The sequence below is a fragment of the Micropterus salmoides genome, unplaced genomic scaffold (assembly GCF_014851395.1).
Source record: "Micropterus salmoides isolate LMB-PRFRI ecotype aquatic unplaced genomic scaffold, ASM1485139v1 Ms_hic_scaffold_2, whole genome shotgun sequence".
In the NCBI taxonomy this organism is placed as follows: Eukaryota; Metazoa; Chordata; class Actinopteri; order Centrarchiformes; family Centrarchidae; genus Micropterus; species Micropterus salmoides.
In genome coordinates this window covers 16,149,488-16,169,547 of record NW_024041150.1, presented here as the reverse complement: position 1 = coordinate 16,169,547, position 20,060 = coordinate 16,149,488, and the positions used below count along the sequence as shown (strand labels likewise).

Below are 20,060 nucleotides of genomic sequence, written 5' to 3'. Positions count from 1 at the left end.
TACAGAGAGTCATACAAAATATTCAATGTTCTTGTTAATGCTGATTTTTTATTTCTTGCTGTGGGTCACACTTTTGACCGCCTTACATGTCGATCTGAGAGCAGAAGAATATTGTGTTTGATAGAGGAGGATCACTGAAGTTTAGCTCTCATTTCAACAGTACCAGGGTATAAAAACTGACCTAAGTTCAGCAACACCTCGAGAAGACAGGAAGAGACGGCACAGTGCAGTTCAAACACTACTTAGTGTAATTCATGAGGCCTGCTGCAAAGCTCTGTAAGAGTAAAAGAAGCAGTGAACGGTGGTTTAATGTTGTCTGTCAAGCAGACGAAGAAGATCAGCCTCTATATATGGATACATGGAAGCTTTTCAAAAACATACAGTCCATCCCTAAATTAACGGTATGGGTGAGGCATCTTTGTCTGTAAGAGAAGTCTCAAACTCTAAAACTCACAGCCTCACATTCACTCTACAGGCTGGACACGTTGAAGACATGACAGATCACAGCAGCTACAGCAGGTGCAGCTCCATCCATCTCCACTGTGAGATTTTACATTGACATTTATTCATTTAGCTGACGCTTTTATCCAAAGCGAAAATATATCTAACTTTATTATTTTGACATGACAATAATATATGTTTTGTGATATTGTAGGAAACGATCATTTTTACATCATAATTCTCGTTTTCATTGAAAAACATATTAAAACGTTTTTTGAGGGGATCTGTATCAAACAAAGGTGTGTAGGCCAGGACATCTCTGCAACACGACAATATTTAATTTAAAAATGGTATTTTTACATACTTTTCACCTTTAACAAACATTGCGCCTCCTGCTATTTAAACATTTTGGTAGACCATATTGCAGTTAAAATCTTTCGTTCAGCCCTACATTCAATGCAATTGTGTTTGCAGGATCCCAGTCACACACAGATCACACACACCGAAAATATGTGCCCGACTGCTTGACCACATATCTGTTTTAAACCTGCTTATTACTGGCCTGCTAATAAAATTATTACTATTCATTACTATTATGAGCAAATTGTCGATATGTCAGTATGTAGTTTTTTAGCATAAGAGACACATTTACTATTATCTGAAGTGTAAACTTACACAATGTAATTAACATCCACCATTTACCTCAATTGTGTAATACTGTGTGTACTGCTGGTATTGATTATTATTTTGATGTCCCTGCTTTGTCAACATCTTTGCCTCTCTTGGTTAGGGTAAGGGTTACTTGTTTATACAAAACAAGCTTGAACATCGCAAGTCATTTTGAGAGATGCTTTGACAGTTGCTTTGCTATTTTTGTAGGCGGGTTTTGTTAACGCAAATTGCTGCTGAAACAGTGTGGAACCGCAGAGCGCTTCACATCCATGGAAGAACTTAGAACAACTGAAGTAAAGTGAATAACTTTGTAGTGTAGCACTTGTGTGATAAGTGTAAACATCAAGATAAGCATCAAACACAGCCCAGCTTGTTAAACGCCTTTACAGTGTCATAAAGTCATTGCTGTGGCACGATCATACATTATGATCTTCAGCTTAATAACAGCTTTACTTTTCTGCAGCCTCAGTAAGTATCAGCTACATGTCTAACTATTGATACATTATTAGATAAAAGCATAAACTAAGTTCTTGTTGCTCTGTCAGCCAAAGGATTACGATTTCTGCTGACTGTCTTTACCAGGCTGGATCTCTGAGGTTGAGCGTGGTGAAGACGTTAGTAAACGTTTCTCTGATTTTTCAAGTTCTCCCACTCAGATAATCTGGTTCAGACTGGTCACCAGAATTCAGACCTGCTGTGTTTGCTCAATGTACAGCTTTATTGAGCCTGCTTCATTCTCTAGTGGATATCACAATGGACCCAAAATCTCTGCTCTCTTTCTCAGAATCAAGCTAGTGGATTTATTTGACTCTGGACGGTGTTTCTGTGGGTTTTTTGTTTTTCATATTTAAATGTTCAAGTTAATATTGTTGTGAAGTTTTGTCTGTCTGTATTTGGAAGAAAAAAAGATATGCGGTCTAATTGGTTATTGTTAAAATAAGGAGAATGTTGAATTTGTGTCAAAATAAGAGCAACAACGTTAAAGGAATTTTATCGTCATAATTTTGGAAGGCAACTGTGTCCCTAATGAGAACATGGAAATTTTAGGTCTCCCTGCCTCTCATTAAAATATCTGTCATTGTGCTGGCAGCTGTTTATTAATTGTTCCACAGAGGCAGGTTTGTCCATTTAAATGTTTGCTAGATCTGTGTAGAGAAAGTCTGAGTTATTCATTTCCCTTGTAGAAGAGCCTGATGGAACACAAAGCCTGACCTGTGTGATCCTGGATGCTCTGACTGCGAAGTACCTGAAGTTCCTGATTTTAATAATGAGGAAAACAGAGCTGTATTAAATTTTATTTTATTTTCACATTCTTTTCAAGTCAGTATTATAAACAAATCCAAATCTCCCTGCTTACCAAAGAGCAACATTTTAAAATAATAATTATTAACTAACTGACCAGGTGTGTTTTTTGTCATTAAGCACATGGAGAACAGGGTCTGCAGTGGTCAATTCAATTATTAGGCTGGATTAAGGAGTTTATTTTTTAATGTTTGTGTTTCAGATGGTAATATCATCATTCCAAGTAATTTATGAGCTGACAATTTTTCTCTCAAATAAATATTTTTTTTCAGAGTGTGGACAGAGAAATCAATATAAAACGAATCAAATCAAATTTTTCATTGAAGGCAGCGATGAAACTCATGATGCCGTCAATGGTGAGTGTAAATACAGGATTCTTATTCTTATTATTTCTTTCATTGAACAGATTGTTGATGTAAAACAAAAATTCAGTTTTGTACATTTTTGTTTTTGTTTCATGTTATCATCTTTCTTGTAGAAAAGCCTCATGGAAAAACAAATCTGACACGTTTGATGATGGGTGCTCTGATTGTTTTTCTCATAGTCGTCATCATCGGTCTGGTTGTTAAAATCTGGAAACTTCAGACAGGTACTTTTAAGAGCTCTGAATCTATGTTTGGTTTTGTTCACTCATCCTCTTTAAAGTTGCACCGGTGTGATGGAACAATCCTAAACTTCCTTTGTGCCAATCGCAATTAACTGTGACATTTATGGACAGTAATGCTAAATTATCGAACTGACATTTGTCTCTGTCATATGTGCAGCTCATGATGAAACCACAGGCCGGCGGCAGAGCTAGAGCTGGAGACAAATGTGGTGTACACTGCCATCAGACAGACTCAGGAAACAGCTGGAACTGCAACTCTGTGTGGAACTGATGCTTTATCATACAAACCTGTGCATGTGACTTGGTGCAACTAGTGTTTTGGAGGAGTTACCATCACTTACTACCATGTTTGTTGCCACCACCAAAAATCAGATTTTGTAGTAAAGATACATTCAGCCTTTTTGGTTATGCTGCGTTTTAATTCTCATCCGTGTCTAATTAAATCTAGCTTATTTTGTCGGCCTTGTCAGTTGACAGGAAGCACAGTGTGGTCTGAGCACAACTGATATGTGTTTGCATGCAGTAGAGGGCGTGAATACTAAGTATTGATACCCTGCGTTTTAGTTTCCATTGTGGTGATGATCAGTAACAGCTAAATGTTAAGACTCCACCACAGGAAGGCCGGCTATCAGCTCGCTGCATTATAACAGCACACAATAAACACCTTCTTAGTAAAATCCCTTAAAATATTCTTTAAACAAAGTGATGTTTTCTGTTTTAATCAGAGACCCAGTTACTTCATTCATCATCACACAGTGGTCAACTTCTGTTTTATCATGCGTGAAAGATGTCTGATAAATCAGAGGCCTCGAACGTGCAGACTTGCAGAATCACACGTGTGAAACCACAAAGTCAGATAACAGATGTGTGAAATTACTCCGAACCCTAAATGAAAGTACGAACATATTTACAGTACAATCTGAACAAGAAAGAGAAAGTGACAAGTGACATCTTTTTTTGGTCCATGCTGAAATAATGGGGACAATTTAGGGCGGGAACATTGTTCCTTTTTATAAAGTGAGTCAGATAATTCATTAAATATAACCACTAATGGTTCTGAAAGTGAACAAACAATAACTACTTAATAGACTGATATATTTTCCTGGACCTCACAACATCTGGACCAAACAACTCTACATCAGCACTCTATAAACTCTGTGGAATACAGTTTGTAAGGTGCTGGATAGTCTCGTGTGTTACTGTTATTAACACCACACTCGTCAAGCCAGGAGAAAGGTTTGTGTTGTCAGCTTGTCGACCCCTGCTGGCCATGAGTGGGATCTGTAGAATAAGAAATGTTAAACTACAACCTTTTAAATGAGACAGAATTCCACCTAGAGAGAACCCAAAAATCTGAATGAAGGGATCAATGTTAAAAAAAAAAAAAAAACTTTAATATTTTTAAATATATCTACATAAAAGAGGAAATCTAATATCTATAAATCAATCAATAATAAGTTTTTTGTATATTTACCAACTTTTATCTTTAGAGCGAAATGCTTTTATCTGAGCTGCCTGTTTATTTTAATGTTTTTCTAATTTTCTTATTATCTTGTCCCTCTTGTCTTTTATCATTCACTGCAGTTTTTAGTTTGGTCTTTCTCTGTGAAGCACTTTGTACTTTGTTTTAACAAGTGAGCTATAAAGTTTTCATAAATTCTCAGATTTATATGTAAATATTTCCACATGTGATTAGAACTTTTAATTCATTCAGTGGTTTAGATCAAAATGTGTTGAGGACTGCTGTATTGTGTAATGGCTCTAAAGCTGAGCCTTAAACCCACAAAAGGTTAAATAAATACATTTCTGGGACTTTTGGGGCTCCAAATAAAATGTCAATAAAAAGTACAGGAATAGTAAAACTTAACATGTAAGCACAAATTTGTTGATTTCTGCTAGAAACCATTTTGCCAATTTTAGACTACATTCTATTCAGACAACTTCTTGAATAGCTGAGTGTATAATTACTTTGCCAAGTGAAAACAAAGGATTGGTAGAAAACATTTTTATAGAACTTCAACTTCTGGTTTTGGTATCAAAACCATACTAATATTGAAAATGTTGTTACTCTACCGGGTCCTTATTACAACTGTAGAATGTTAAGTTAGTGATCCCTGTGCATGTGTTTTAGGTGGAGTAAATATTAGATTTATGCAGTATTTTTTTGTAGTCTGGGCAAGATCTGTGAAGCACTAATGTTGCCGTTTGTAGTATTTAAAATAAACTCTGGTCCATCTATCAGGTCTACTGTAACCCAAGCGAAAATACTTAATTCTGAATTAACATGGCGGGGCTGCTTCCACGTGTACAAGGCTTGTATTTCATGAGTAATTGACAAAGCTGAAATTTGTTCCCACAAAATACTGTGAATACTTCTTTAAATTGTAAAAAAATATAGAGAGAAAATATTACTCATCCAAATATTCAAGTATTTTTAAATGGCAGTTTAGAGTTCGGAAACATAGTATGAAATTGTTAATACAATGCATTAAAGTTTAAACTAGTTTCCATAACAGTACATTAGTTACCAGGGACTCCGTGTTGTTTTAAATGTTTTATTCATACAGGTCCAAAACAGTAATACAATGCAAAGTACTGTAATTTTTTCACATCCATGAAAATTCTGTCTGAAAATCAGTTACTATAGCAATTTCATTGTATTGTTAATTGACTTCATGTTTTACAAGACTTTGAAAAATAGTCTGCAAAACCAAGTGTCTGTTCAGTCAAAACATCAACTCATCTCTCCAAATCACTATTCTGAATGCTTCGCTTCACTTCCAAAAACAATTTCCCCACAACTAAATCCTACAGGATTTGAAGACTGTGGTCACTGAGTTTATTGCCAGTACTTGAAAAAGTACTGGCAACCATATATGCATTGCAGAATTATTTCCCGCCAAACTGGCGATAAAGAGTAGCCAATTTACAGCTGACTGGTTCTTTTACAGGGAATGACTGAATAAACACTAAACTAGCTGACACTACAGGACCTGTAAAGGATCAAAGTTTATGCCCAATGTCACAAACCTCTGTGGTAAATAAATTGGATAGTGTACCTATTGCTTATGATCAACTGCTGTCTGTATTCATCTCTTCTTCAGTAGTCCTTAAAGCCCTTGACTTACCTGTTGACTGAGGGTCTCCAGTAGCCTCCGACGTCATCTCGTCCAAGACTCAAGGTAAACTAGTCACAGCTACGAGCTCTGTGACACCCTTCTTTCCTCAAGCTCTAACATGAAAAAGTTTCAATTTTGGTACTGAAGGGGACAAGCTAAAAAAAAGGTATGCTGATGAGTGATTCAGACAAGACCACAGATATTTCTTTGATCAGCGTGACGATTTTAACAAGTGTGTTAAACGTGATATCATTCACAAACGAATAATCATTAAATATAGTATTATTTTCGAAGGATCTTAGCAGAGTATTTGAATCAAATCAAGCGGTTACACTACTTGTGTTTTAGCGCTGGGCATGATTTTGGGCACATTTGTGAACAACATTTCTGCACAAATCCGTTTATTAAAAACAAGTTCGACAATGGACAGGTACATGTGAACGCTTTGCGGTAACTGTCCTATCAACAGTTACTTTTTATACTTTTAGCAGTTTATATTTTTTACAGCAACGACACATGCAGGTTTGGTTTTCGATGGAAAAGCTTAACAGGGTGGAACCAACGTGTAGATTAGATTTAATCCCAAACATGATTCAGTTCAGTTAAATCTACAGTCACAAGTATCGCCTAGAGACTGCTGCTGAAATCTTTCAGCTTTCTAAGGTCACACACAACATCAGAATGCTAATTATTGAAACGTAAAAGTACAACTTAAAAAAAAAAGAAAGCGCCTAACTCAAGACTTCAATCATTAAAACGACTACAGCACAGTAAGAAACTAACACAATCATGGGAAAAAATGCGAATAAAAACTGTCCCAAATAATAAAAACAAAAACAGACGTGGACGTCGACAATTCAGTTCCTCCTGTGAGCGTCGCAGGAGAACGTAACGCGCTCAGCCACAGACAGGAAGAGGATAGTGTCACGTGCTTCAGGAGGCGGCGAGCGGCGACGCAGTCGGACGACGATCCTGAAAGAAGAGCAGATGACACAAATGAACTGTCTGCAACTGATGACACAATGAACGTTGCTCCATCTTAATTTTCTACAGGTTGACATTTTTTCGAGCTCTGTATCTCGAGTCCCGTTCTTCAGTCAGAGACCTCAGACTTGAGTCTGTCTTTGTCGGATCATCCCACACTTAGCAGCTGAAATCCAAGTTAGTGCGCAGATGTGCATTACAAACGGATTTTCAACTTGAACAGCACTTCGTACGCATGCTTTTTCAAACCTTGTTTTCCCCACAAGTTGTAGAGCGTACAGGACAAGTCACAAGCTGCCTCTGCCTTTTACAGGGACGAATAGAAATTTTGGAAAATATATGAACACCAGTCTACCTCAGACCTATTCTCACCTTCACATGCCAGGGCCTTGCTTAATAAGCGTAGCGTGCAGGCGGTGGCGGAGGCAGCCGCTCTGCGTAGGGGTCCCTGGCGCGTGGAACTCCGTATGCCGGGACCCGGGAAACCGGAGAGAGTCGTGAGCGCTCGTAGGAGTAGCCATTACTGGCAGGAGGCATCGGCGAACTAGGCGGTCTCCTGAGGGGGCTGCGATCTCGGGCATAGTACGAGGACGGAGGAGGTGGAAGAGGTCGACGCTCATACGGGTCAAGCGACGAGGTCATAAGACGGTCTCGGACGACGGCTGAGGGGGGAGGGGGAGGAGGAGGGGCGCCAGGACGCTGGTCCTCGTAGGAGGCGATGCCATACGGACGGGCTCTGTACTTCTCATAGTAATCTACCACGCCGTATCTGTCCCTCTCGCCCTCATAAGGACGCTCAGGGTAAACAGCTCGTCTAGGGGGAGGGGGTGGCAGAGGAGGGGCGGGGTAACCTGGGGGTATATGGCTGAGGCGGCCTCTCAGGTAGCTGGGTGGGGGAGGCTCATGCCTCTCTCCTGGATAGCGTGGTGGCCAATAGCCACCCCTGTCTGGGGGAGGAGGGGGGTAGTCTTCCCGTTCGTCATGTCTGGGACGACTCTTAGAAATCTGGACATGGATGCGTTTGCCTAAATAAATAAAAAAAATACAGATGAAGAAAATATAATGTATATAATTAGGTTTAAAATAAAACATCACCACAACTACATCTAAACTTTTTAACATAGTGTCCCTTCCTACCTTGAAATTCAGTGTTGTCCAGTCCCTTGATGGCATCCATGGCTTCGTCAGAGTTGGACATGTGTACGAAAGCAAAATTCTTGACAACAGCACACTCTGTGACTGAACCATACTCTTCAAAGAGAGCACGGAGCTCATCATCAGCTCCCTTTTCTACATTCGCTACATGCAGTTTGACGGCGCCCTGGTTCTTCCCGTGGCTGGCCTCCACGTTGATTGGTGTACCATGTAGCTTGTAGAGGTGCAGATTCTTAATGGCCTTGGTGGCGGCCTTGCGGTCATCCATGTGGACAAAGGCGTAGTTCTTGATGATGGCACATTCAGTGACCGTGCCGTACTCGGTGAAGAGTGCCTTGATTTCATCCTGGTCTGCCTCTCGGGGCAGATTTCCCACGAAAATCTTCACCATTGTTCAAGATCTGTTTTAAAGCAACAGAGAGAGCGAGAGAAAGAAACACATAAGGGAAGGGAGACGAGACAAAACGTTTAATTGTATGTCGTTTATCCTGCTGCGGACCAAACAGGCCTGTTCATTGCAAAATGGCTGACGTCAGTTTAACTTACGCAGGACGTCTACACATTTTACAACCTATTCTAATTATTTAAACATAAACGTTACAACGGCTCTACCTAATGTGTTGCTATAACGCTACAGAGCAGATTATCTAAACACAATTATCGGTGTTGGTATAACCAAATTGCTACTGCTAGCAGTTAGCTACAGTTAGCTCGACGAACCACGCTATTACACAAAGCGCCGCTCACGATGTCAGCAGCTAAACGGCGAGCGGCAAACAAATAAGGAATTTTACGAGTTTAAAATATATTTCAGGAATTTAAAATGCTGTGAATTGCACGTATCATGACACAGCACGTACATATTAGGTTACCTTTCAACCAGGAATTCAAACCTTCCTTCTTCTCCTTATTGTTTAATGGCGGGTGGCACCGGAGCGCTTTCGAGACCTTTCCTTTTACCGACTTCCGTTTCGTTTTCGCCTGCCTTTCGTCTTCTTCATCCTCTGCATTTTCCCGGACCACGACCGCAGCGCCACCCACAGTCCAGGAGGATAGATGATGGTAGCCGTCGTAGTTTTATGACTAACAACAATTAACATTTAGCTGCCGTATGCTGCTTGCTTTCTGTCTACATAAACGAGTTGGCCTATTACATAATTTCTACTCTGTTCTTACTGACTGTATTCATATATTCTTCTCCCAGAGTCTGTATGAAAGGAAAACATTTGCACGCTCGGCATGTTTTGTCCTGGCTTGCCCTTGCTTACCCTTCCATCCCTGTCCAAGTTTGCTATTAATTAACCCCTTACCTTACCGTCACTTTTTTTACTGTTTGGTTTATGTAGTTTACAGGAACTAAAGGAATGCAAGTTACGACTTCTCGTAACTGAGTAAAATTAAATGAGTAACAGTTTAATTTTACACTCAGGACTTTGTTTGGTCATATTGCTGGCTCAGTAGTTAATATAAAACCATGCGCTGACTTCTTTCTGTTTTAAGTTGCTCCCATAAAAGTTTGGTTGCGTCATCTGGGAATTTTGGGGAATAATCAGTGCTGCGTTCAGGCGCCCATCTTAAAATTGTATTGTATAGAAATTGTTAGAAAACATCAACCCTTTCATTGAATGTTTGATTGGAAAAGTTATAAAAACACGCATTTTAACAAAGGTAGCAGTGGTAAGAAGAAAGTAGGGGAAGAGGGAAGATTTTTATTTTATTATATAAAGCTAGTGGCACAACAGTTTGGAGTAGCCATGTAATCACCGTTTTGAAGATGAGCCTAGCCTAATGTGTTGATTAGTTTTCAAATTAAATATGCCTATTGCAATTCTTCAAAACCCAAGGTGGTATCTTAATATTGCTTTTATAGTCTGTCTAACTAACTAAAACACACATATTGCTATTCAAAAAAAAGCAACATAGTGTTATATTTGACAGGAGGGAAATAGTGAATGGTTGGAATTTAACTTGATTAATTTATAATCAACATTGTTGTTGATTAATTCTCCATCATTACACGCACCAATTAATTGTGTCAACGCTGAAGAGGAACAATTAAATAATATGATAATATTTGTAAATTTAACTGGTGGTCCACTGAAATTACCCTTGAGTGGGAGTGCTTGATCAGAGCTTCCATCCTTCACCAAAACACAGACTTTTCCGTTCTATTCATTGCCGCTTTACCTCGTTTGCACTTTGTAATTGGGTTTTCCGAATTTGCACCTGAAGGCAGCATTGTTACTTCAGGGTCTTGTGAGAGTGACGAAACTCGAAGGAGAGACAACAACAGCTTGCAAAGAAGAGTTAGGAGGAGTCTTCCTGTTTTCACTCTGAGAAGCAACACCGTTAGTTAGTTCCCTCCAGCTTTTCTCTGGATGGAGTAAAAGCACGTAGGCTTATCTTCAAATTAAAAACTTCAACACACAGGTAAGGCACAGAAAATTAACAGCAGTCTCGGATTAGGCCTAAAGTTACACTTTTTGTTTTGAATGGAAACCCCCTTATCTCATTCCTTATGTTTGTTTGTCTTGTGTCCCAGCAGCCTTTCATCATTCAATGTCAACAGGTCGATTCGCCTTCTCCTGACTTCATCAACAACTTTAATGATGAATCTGTCCGCGACATTGGAGACGGAGGAGGATCTCCTGACTTGTCTCCAAATCAAGTTCTACCACCCTCAGCAGAGCTCTAAGGGTCTGTACGAGCTGCTGCCTCTGAGGAACAGGAGCAGACATTCAGTCGACGACCCCATCAAGCTGGGACGTGACGCCCAGGCCTGCACTTTCACCCTGGTCGATATCCGGGTGTCCCGCAAACAGCTGGCCCTCCACGCATACCGCACGCCCCAGAGCCCGGATCTGCTGTTCACCATCCAGAGCTTGAGCCAGAAGGGGCGACTGTCCGTGAACGGCTGCGCCCTTGGCCACCTAGAAAGGATGGACCTCCCGGACAAGGCCCTGGTCCGGTTCGGAGGGTATGAGATGCTGATCATCCGAGAGGCCGGCGAGGCCAAGGGGAGCTTCGAGGTGGAGTTTGAGGTGCTGGAGGCGCCCCCGTCCAGAGAGACGTGCATGTGTGTGCCCACTTCCACAGCGGTCATGGACACAGGATCACGCGCGTTCAACAGTTACCCGGCTGAACTCACGGCACTTGGGCCCCTGGAGACTGATGAGACTCTCATGTATCATTCATGACGAGCCACACTGCTCCGTGAAACGTTACTTTTTACTGTATTGTCTTGCGTTTCAGTGCAATACAATCTGCTGTGTAGTTGTTACATTAGAGTTCAATATAAGATCCCTCTTTGTAATGTGAAATCCAAGTATTATTTTGCACCCTATATCTTACTCCATGTATACAGATTCAAAAGCTGTGATCTTAATATAACTTTTGTTTTAAGTGTAAACGGCTTAAAGATATTATTAAATGTATTTACATTTTCAACCTATTTAACATTAAAGTTTTTGGTACCAACTTTTTTGTGAATGCTGTTGTTAAAGACTGAATATCAGCCACACAATTCAGACAACCAATTCAGGTTCTGTAATCAATGGAATAATGATTTCTATCTCTTCCCTGCACACAAAGCAGGGGAGCTGTGCATCTTCAACACATTGGGAACAGGTTTTTCCAGCTTTTTGCTTGTGATAAGAACTGCCATTGTTCATCTTGAGCTCAGATTACAGTGATAAAACAAAACAAAAGCCAAATCCACACCCCTCTGCTTGGCTTCAAAATCTGACCTTTCACATTTGTTTCACTCGGTGGTGGAAGACGTATTGAAGTATCAATTCAATTTGTCCCTTTTAAGTTAGAAAGTAATCCATAAGGTATCCATTAAAAATTTCACTCACAAACAGAAGTATTACCAGCAAAATATACAAAAAAAGTATCAGAAGTAGCGGTACATGTTATGTGGTATATAATATTGAATTATTATTGGGCACATTCATGTTGAAGTATTTTAATGTTCTTACTGGCTGAGGTAACTATAAATACATGTAAAATAGCCTAAATGTAAACAATATTTCCCTCTGAAATGTAGTGGTATAAAGTAGAATAAATTCAGAACACTAAAGCACCTTAAAATTTAATAAGCTAAAGTGCTTGAGTAAATGTAATTTTAGCCACTAATTTCAGAGCAGGCTGCGCAGACACACTTATCAGATTCTGTACTCAGCGGCATGATCAGCGTCTAGAGAATCCTGATGTTACTATACTTCATTTACAAGCAGGATGTGCAATGCAAGATCGTTATCGCAGGGAAACAAGAGCGATGGCAGCGTTATTGTCGTTAACTACAGCAATAACAAAAGTACAAAAGTCAAGTTTGGAAGGTGATCACTGCCATGTAGGCGGCACATGGATGAGTCCAACAAACCCTGTAAAACCTCCGGCCAACACAGACTCTAAACACTCATGATTTCTCAAAACTCGAGGGCACCAAGAAGGGAGTGTGCTTAAAGTAAAACTCATTTGACCTGAAAAGACAGTAAAGATCAGTCAGCGAACACTTCAGAAAGGGGAAGAGAAAATGCCACTTCTCATTTTTCTAAATTTGTAAATCTGGAGGATTTCCTTTCAACTTTATTTTCAACAATTTTCAGATTGTTTTGTCTTGTTTTCGTTCCCCGAGTATGGTGTAGTATCTATCCATTCAGGGCTGGTTACCTGTCCAGGAGGCGTCTCTCTCAGTGCATGCTGGCATAAGACCCAGTCAACTGTAACCCTGAAGTAAATACAAGAAGCACAGTGACTCTACTTAAGTTTGTTAATCACTTTTTCCTCACTCCTCAAGAGACACAGCGTCATGTTGGCCACATCTGACAAACTTTATCAAGACAAAGGACCTTGCAAAATTTTATCATAAAACAAGTAGCTGATTGTGATAGATTTTTTTTTTTTCTTAATCACCGTCAGGAAATTCTGACTCTTTATGTAGGGCGCAACATTACAGCTGAATTTAGTAAAAACAGTGGATTGTGTAATACCAGTTTGTCTGTCCTTATATCCCGTACCCTGAGGGTGAGCTTTTGTTACACATGACAAGACTGAAATTCCACATTGAGACTGTTAGCTAGAACAAGGCTTTCTTAGCCTAACCAAGAGAAGAAAAAGTTAAGGCGGTCCAGATAATCCATACATACATATCCATATGCTTGGAGCTGCAGGATAGAACAGATCAAAAGATCAGCACTACGTCTTTCTACAAGTTCAATAAACCAACTGGGATTAACTGCAAACTATTGAGATCGTATTTAAAAACCCAGAGAAAGGCCTCTAACAGATTAGAAGTGTAACCTCATTACTCTACGTTTGTTTAAAGAGGGACAGACATTGGAGGGACTGTTTGAAGACAGGACATCAATTCAGACTTTGAGAAAAATGTGGTTATTTGCTTAGATTGATAATGTAAAAATCATATAGGAAAGACAATGTAAAAAAATCCAAGACAACTTATAAAATACATTTTAAAATACATTTTATTAACAATTAAGTGCAGCAATAATTTGTATTCAACTGCCTATATGAAATATTTTAGCTTCATAAATAGTTTAGACATGACACTAGCAAAAGAAAAGTTGTGCGTTTATCATCACACAATGGTTTCAAATGTTTGGTTTTTTTTTGTTTGTTTTTTAAATTGTCAAGTTTCAGATCACTTGAGTCAATAACATCAGAATTTATTTTCCTCTATCATTATTTCAGTGTTATTAGCTGCAGAGAACAAAGATGTAACCATGCAGGTTTTCTGAGGACTGGACATTCACTTCAGCTCACCAACCAAAGGACCAAACTTTCACTGACGATCCAACTTCACCTCCTGTAACAACAAGTTCACAAAACTGAAAAGCCTCTTAAGGACATCATAGTGTACTCGTACTGCTTTACCGTTAATTACAGGACCATCTGATCCCATCTATTACTAGCAGGTAATGTTCAGAGGCTACAAACATCTGCGAATTCACTCCAAGACCCATTACAGCCACCAGAGCAGAGACAGACCTGCAGACACAGAGACAGGGTCAGACACCCCACTCCTCATCAAGGAGAACATTAACAATGTTAAAAATAAGTAAATAAAATGTCTGAACAAAAACTTACATTTTTTCTGTGTTCACTTTTACATTTTGGCAAGATACAAAGTTTTAGAATAATCCCCCCCCCCTACACTTCCTTTAAAAATATTCAAGGCTTCTAGATTTTGAAAATAAAATTTCTTACTATTGCCAGTGTATAGGAACACTGTAGCGTGAATGCAACACAAGAGGGAGACAGGAGACAATTGATTTCATTAGTACAGTGGTTCCCAAACTTTGTCACGCCTCCCTTTAGAAGCAAAAAAAAGTTTTAAGGCCCCCCCGACTCCAGCGATTTGATTTAATTTTTACCAATCATTAACCAAAAGGGCAACTAAAATGAAGATTCAGGTTAGCCTTGCTTGCATCTGAGCCCTCTTTTTAACGCCACCACATAAATAACATTCATGCAACTTCAGGTCAGCTCAACATCCACGCCCCCACCCCCGCGGTGGCACTACGCCGTGCGAAGGGGGTCCGCCCCTCAGTTTGAGAACCACTGCATTAGTAAGAGGTGTTTTGCAGTACAGTTTCAACAATGCCTACCTCTTTTCTACAGGATGCCGCACATCTCCCGAGGACAACTTACCATGAGCTGGCACATCTCCAGCACAGAGTCTACCAACCTACAAAGAGCACAAACACTAAGAACACATAGACTGCATGCAATTTGTGGTACATATATAAATGGAAAGTATGACTAATGTGTACTCAGTGACAGAAGTGAAGAATGCAAAGAGAGACTTTAGAACTGTCGCAAGACGACATGGGCCATCGCAAAGCTCAGTTAATTATTGGTCTATAACACCATGTATTGGCTCGACACAAGGTAGGCAATGGGCGGTTATTGAGTAAAGATGCAGCTCCCTGTGTGCCACAACATCATATCACATCCGGTGGACGCAGCACAAACAAAAACTACAGTAAATATATTTGCACATCACTCGAGAGTTTGTGGACAGCTACAGATCTTATTAGTGGAATTAACTTCGAGGGTGTTAGAGGGGAAGTCACACTCAAACTCTACTTTTTGTTAATGTCTAAGTTTGCGTACATGCATTTTCAGAAAGTAGACACTAATTTAACTTTCGCCACGTCTTCATTATCAGGAACAGCTGCTAAATAAAATGCATTTCTTTTCTCACTTGTCCGGTTGCTCAGATGAAAATGCGTCAACATGTCAGTGGAAAGTAGACTGGGCGTGGTATCGAAAACAAGGAACTTAAAACTCGTTTGACGATGAAAGAGGGGCTGAGAAAACATCACCTACCATGTGTCAAGCTGATAACTCTGGAGGGTGTAAAGAGAGAAACTGAAAGCGTTGAATAGTGGCGGAGTGCCAAGTCATTAGACTACAAGGCCTAACCAACGAGGAATAATTTCACAGTTAAAACGAGGTTTTTGGTTTCATTTGTTTATTAAAAAGCCTTCAAATGAAAAGCAACTTGTAAAGTAAATAAAATGATACATAACGGTGATATAGATTCTATTTTCGCATGAAAAGATGACAAAGTGAAAAAAGAAACAAAATAATATCACACTGGAACTTTTGATTTGTCATGCCACCATGTGTCGCAAATCTTGCTATAGATTTACTGTACAACCTGCCACACAAGTATTATATTAAAGCACTTCTATACTACATTTTATAAACTTATTTTGATGAGCATTTTGTCGTCAACTAACAACCTTAGTCTGAACACAATAATTTTTGTTTACAAAGACTACATATTTTCAATTAAATGACTTCCCTTGTTATGAAATGAAATGCCATATCCATTTAGAAAGATTAAAGAGCAAAAGTGTTCCTGGCCATTAACAGTACTGCGGCACACTGAAATAGACCAAGCACCTAAGCCAGCATCCTATTCTGCAAAACATTTTAAGGATTTGAACAGTAAAACAAGCAGAGGAACAGAAAAGGCATAAAACAGCTCAGAAGAATACGTGAACTGTACACATGGAATCGTATGGTTTTAAGTACGGGGTTGTCCGCAATACAGAATCTCCCAGTTAGTCTCCGGCGAACGCAACGCAATCCGCCATAGACGAGGGGGATGTATAGCGCCACGTGCATCAGCAGACGACAACGATCTTGTCATATTCTAAACCTGGAAAGAGAGCACACCACACATGTCAAGAAGCGCATTTTACTCAGGATTCGCGCAAGACTGATATTTGATTAAAGCAGCAATATTTTAGGATTCTTTCAGCAATCTTTAATTGTTATATTGGCATATTGATCTCTTGGCTGAATTATATCTGCAGGAATTAAGAGCTCTGGCTAAAGGTGATGGTTTAAAGCGTGATTCTGCCTCAACCTGTGGATTCATTTTGGTACATTTTCATCAATCACTCTTTCTTCTCATCAATGTCATTTATGTTGTCATGAAACTTCCACCCTCTGTTCTCACCTTGTATTACGCTCTTGTGTGCCTAATAACTTGCATATCGAGGTGGAGGTGGCATCGGCGCTCTCTCTGAGAAGGAGTCCCTGGGGCGGGGCGCTGCATACATTGGAGCTCTAGACAGCGGGGAGAGCCGGGACCGCTCGTAGGAATACCCGTTACCAGCTGCTGGAGCAGGTGGAGGGGGTGCTCGTCTGATGGGGCTTCGGTCCCTGACCATGTAGGACGGAGGAGGGGGAGGGGGCGGACGGCGGTCATATGGGTCATGGGACCCCATTCCAAGACGTTCTCTAACCAGCGCCGAGGGAGGGGGCGGAGGAGGGGGGATGGCACTGGAACGGCGGTCATCGTAGCCTCCCATGCCATACGGGCGTGCTCTGAATTTCTCATAGTAGTCGACCACCCCGTAGCCTTCTCGCTCGCCATAGCCGCGGTCGGGATATGGTGGTCGTCTCGGAGGAAGGGGCAACATTGGCGGAGGCGGAGGTGGAGGAGGGTAAGCCGGCATGCGGCCTCTGAAGGGAGGCTCAGGCCTCTCCCCTGGGAAGTGAGGAGGATAATAGCCTCCTCTGCCAGGCGGAGGTGGATAGTCCTCCTCGGGTTCCCCTCTGGGTCTGCTTTTTGATATCTGAACATGTATGCGCTTTCCTGAGAGAGAGAAAAACATTGTCCCTCAAATCTAAAAGGCTGAATACCGACAGCAGGGAACCACCCCCCCCCCAACAACTTCTAATCCTTTCATTCACAGAGCAGAATATCACATTTACTTACCTTGAAACTCTGTGTTATCCAGGCCCTCTATGGCATCCGTGGCCTCATCGGAGTTGGACATGTGCACAAAGGCAAAGTTCTTGACAATGGAGCACTCTGTGACCGTGCCGTACTCTTCAAACAGCTCACGGAGCTCTTTATCGAAGCCCCTTTCAACATTGGCTACATGGAGCTTCACAGGGCCCTGGTTCTTCCCTCTGCTCGGCTCCACGTTGATGGGTCTGCCATTCAGCTTATGGAGATGGAGCTCACGGATGGCCTTGGTGGCCGACTTGCGGTCTTCCATGTGGACAAAAGCGTAGTTTTTGTACTTGGCGCATTCTGTCACCTTGCCGTACTGGCTAAACAGAGCCTCCACTTCCTCCTTCTCAGCGTGCTGAGACAGGTTCCCAATGAAAATCTTCACCATTGTCGTTCCTGTACCTTTCTGAAAGTGGCAGAGACAGAGTAAGACAACTCGGGCCACCGTCCAGTAACAGAAAGTAGCAAGTGAAAGAGCAAATGGTGAACGTATAACGTCATTATCAGGAAATAGAAAGCATGTAATCGAGGCGACTGTAGGCGAAGAGCCACCGAAGCTAAATGAAAATTAAATCCGTCGCCAAGTGGTACAATTACCTTCTATCTTATTAAACCAAAAAAGGCACGACTTCAGATACAGTTAACTTTTTTTAAAAGTTAAAGTGGAAGCCTCCGTTTCCGTGTTTGCACTTCCTGGTCACGGCGCTGCTAGATGGACTCGTTTCATTTGAATGGATGCTACCAGCAAGCTAGCGTTAGCTCTAAAGTGTTAGCCATTTTGTTTCTTATGACTGAACAAAATAAAAACTCACTTCAGCCACTGACTCTGTATGCAGTTACGTTTGGACACGTGTGAAAACTACAGGCACAGCGGAAATAATCGCAACAGAAACAATTAGAGGAAAACATTAATACAATACTCACCGCATGAGATCGACGCGACAACAAAGTCGAAACTCAAAGAACAAACAGATCCAGCAGATACCGACTGGCGCTCTGCGCACAAGTAGGAATCTGATTGGTGGATGGACATGTCGCTCAAAATGTACGGACTGTGATTGGTTAAAGGTATGTGGGAGAGTTTTGGCCGGAAATGGCTTTTCGTTTCAGACCGCGAATATCCTTTGTATGGAAAAGTTTGTTTTCACCTGTAGAGAAGCAAATTAAGTTTCTGTTTACAGTATGTTCTGACGATTAATTGGGAAACGGATCCGTAAACTATAATCCTGCACATAGATACAGACACATGAAACACTGCAGTTTTACGTTTAACGTTATTTATAAATTTAGGATTCCTCATATGTTTTGGTTATGTAATTATACTGAGATATTTTGGGAAAGAAAATCATGAACATAATTTCGTGTGTTCTCACAGAAGAAATGCAATGTTGTCTGTTTTCATTATTCATTCATTTATTATTTCTTCTTTTAACAAAACCTGTGTCTATTTAATGTTTACATTTGTGTATAATTTATTTCTTGTTGTCATTTTATGCATTATGTTCGTTTCTGCTCTCACATCGCTTTTTATTTGATGATCTTATATATTTAGGCTACCCTGTTAGTTGGGAGAAGGGAATGAGTTTCATAATCAGATATATCATGTATATTAGAGGTTGCATTGCATAATTATAAGTCCTATATTATTGATACTGTCAGTCCAAATACATTTGAAGAAATTATATAAATGATATTCCATAAGAAGAAGAAATGAATAAATGACGCCTGAAATCCACATAGGCCTACCTGCGCATTCATGGAGTAGTCAGGCGATTCTTTTCTGTCTGGACATGAGACAGAATCCAGCATACCAGAGTCCCAGAGACATTAATTATGCATAAAGAGTCTGGTGAACTCGTTTGATCTGTACGTCCTCCTCAAACACTGCTTGCAGTCTGGAAATGTGGAGGGCAGGATTCTGGGAGGAACAAGGTTTCTGGGATTTGTCACTCCCGCTGTCTAATGAAACGACAAAAATGAAGTGATAGTTGCATGGTAAAAGATGCAACAGTTAGGAATTACTTCAGTGCCAAGAGAATGGCTGATATTGAGAATACATGTGTACTTTTCCTTAATTTGGTGCTTTACTAGTGTTTTTTAAAACAGTAAATGTCCAGTAGAGGGAGACACATGCTGACAGAAGTGAAGTCAGAGGAGCCAGGTGCTCATGTCCTGCTCCCCAGGAACTTTCCAAGAAACAGGATCAACAGTGTTCTAAACTGAATTTGATTAATTAACCACAATTTCAACAAACATCTAGACATTGCCTGAGCGGACACGTGTCTCCTGTCACTGTGTTGAAGCTTCACCAAGCTATAAGACAGTTTTAATGCACGATAAAATGAAATATGCGACCAGTTAGACTGCTGAAGTAAATGTGGAAGTGAAAACTGTAAGTAGTAAATCAAAGTATATGTTAGTCCTCATGACTTAACAGAATTCGTCATGGTTTGTTGGACATGAACTAATCTAAAGAGAAACAAATAAACTAAAATAC

General features: G+C 40.4%; 3 protein-coding genes and 1 long non-coding RNA gene across 9 annotated transcripts; 2 read left to right on the top strand and 2 right to left on the bottom strand.

The window, feature by feature from the left end:
* Nucleotides 1–8: 8 nt before the first annotated feature.
* LOC119911860 lies at nucleotides 9–3,422 on the top strand. Its single transcript, XR_005446057.1, has 3 exons — nucleotides 9–2,771; nucleotides 2,894–3,004; nucleotides 3,180–3,422. It is a non-coding gene; the product is annotated as an uncharacterized LOC119911860 (long non-coding RNA).
* A 2,141-nt stretch (nucleotides 3,423–5,563) lies between these two features.
* On the bottom strand, nucleotides 5,564–9,315 carry rbm4.3 (RNA binding motif protein 4.3). Of its 2 annotated transcripts, none has more exons than XM_038730831.1 (4): nucleotides 9,153–9,315; nucleotides 8,263–8,681; nucleotides 7,498–8,150; nucleotides 5,564–7,113 (listed from the first exon to the last, which is right to left on the bottom strand). In XM_038730831.1, exons 2-3 carry the CDS (start codon nucleotides 8,669–8,671, stop codon nucleotides 7,519–7,521), a joined length of 1,041 nt encoding a protein of 346 aa, XP_038586759.1. In that variant the 5' UTR covers nucleotides 8,672–8,681; nucleotides 9,153–9,315; the 3' UTR covers nucleotides 5,564–7,113; nucleotides 7,498–7,518. The 2 variants fall into 2 exon arrangements, with proteins under 2 accessions (XP_038586759.1, XP_038586760.1); XM_038730832.1 differs by having other exon boundaries at nucleotides 9,141–9,268.
* Nucleotides 9,316–10,530: 1,215 nt separating this feature from the next.
* tifa (TRAF interacting protein with forkhead associated domain) lies at nucleotides 10,531–11,758 on the top strand. 2 transcript variants are annotated; one of them, XM_038730835.1, is made up of 2 exons: nucleotides 10,531–10,710; nucleotides 10,823–11,758. In XM_038730835.1, exon 2 carries the CDS (start codon nucleotides 10,887–10,889, stop codon nucleotides 11,475–11,477), a length of 591 nt encoding a protein of 196 aa, XP_038586763.1. In that variant the 5' UTR covers nucleotides 10,531–10,710; nucleotides 10,823–10,886; the 3' UTR covers nucleotides 11,478–11,758. The 2 variants fall into 2 exon arrangements, with proteins under 2 accessions (XP_038586763.1, XP_038586762.1); XM_038730834.1 differs by having other exon boundaries at nucleotides 10,532–10,710; nucleotides 10,826–11,758.
* Nucleotides 11,759–13,748: 1,990 nt separating this feature from the next.
* LOC119912261 (RNA-binding protein 4.1-like) lies at nucleotides 13,749–18,584 on the bottom strand. Of its 4 annotated transcripts, XR_005446112.1 has the most exons (6): nucleotides 18,488–18,584; nucleotides 17,543–17,969; nucleotides 16,778–17,419; nucleotides 14,910–14,989; nucleotides 14,176–14,289; nucleotides 13,749–14,107 (listed from the first exon to the last, which is right to left on the bottom strand). XR_005446112.1 is itself a non-coding variant. In XM_038731370.1 (4 exons), exons 2-3 carry the CDS (start codon nucleotides 17,949–17,951, stop codon nucleotides 16,800–16,802), a joined length of 1,029 nt encoding a protein of 342 aa, XP_038587298.1. In that variant the 5' UTR covers nucleotides 17,952–17,969; nucleotides 18,488–18,584; the 3' UTR covers nucleotides 14,679–14,989; nucleotides 16,778–16,799. The 4 variants fall into 4 exon arrangements, 2 of the variants coding, with proteins under 2 accessions (XP_038587298.1, XP_038587297.1); XR_005446111.1 differs by having other exon boundaries at nucleotides 13,749–14,289; XM_038731370.1 differs by lacking the exons at nucleotides 13,749–14,107; nucleotides 14,176–14,289 and having other exon boundaries at nucleotides 14,679–14,989.
* Between the last annotated feature and the right edge of the window lie 1,476 nt (nucleotides 18,585–20,060).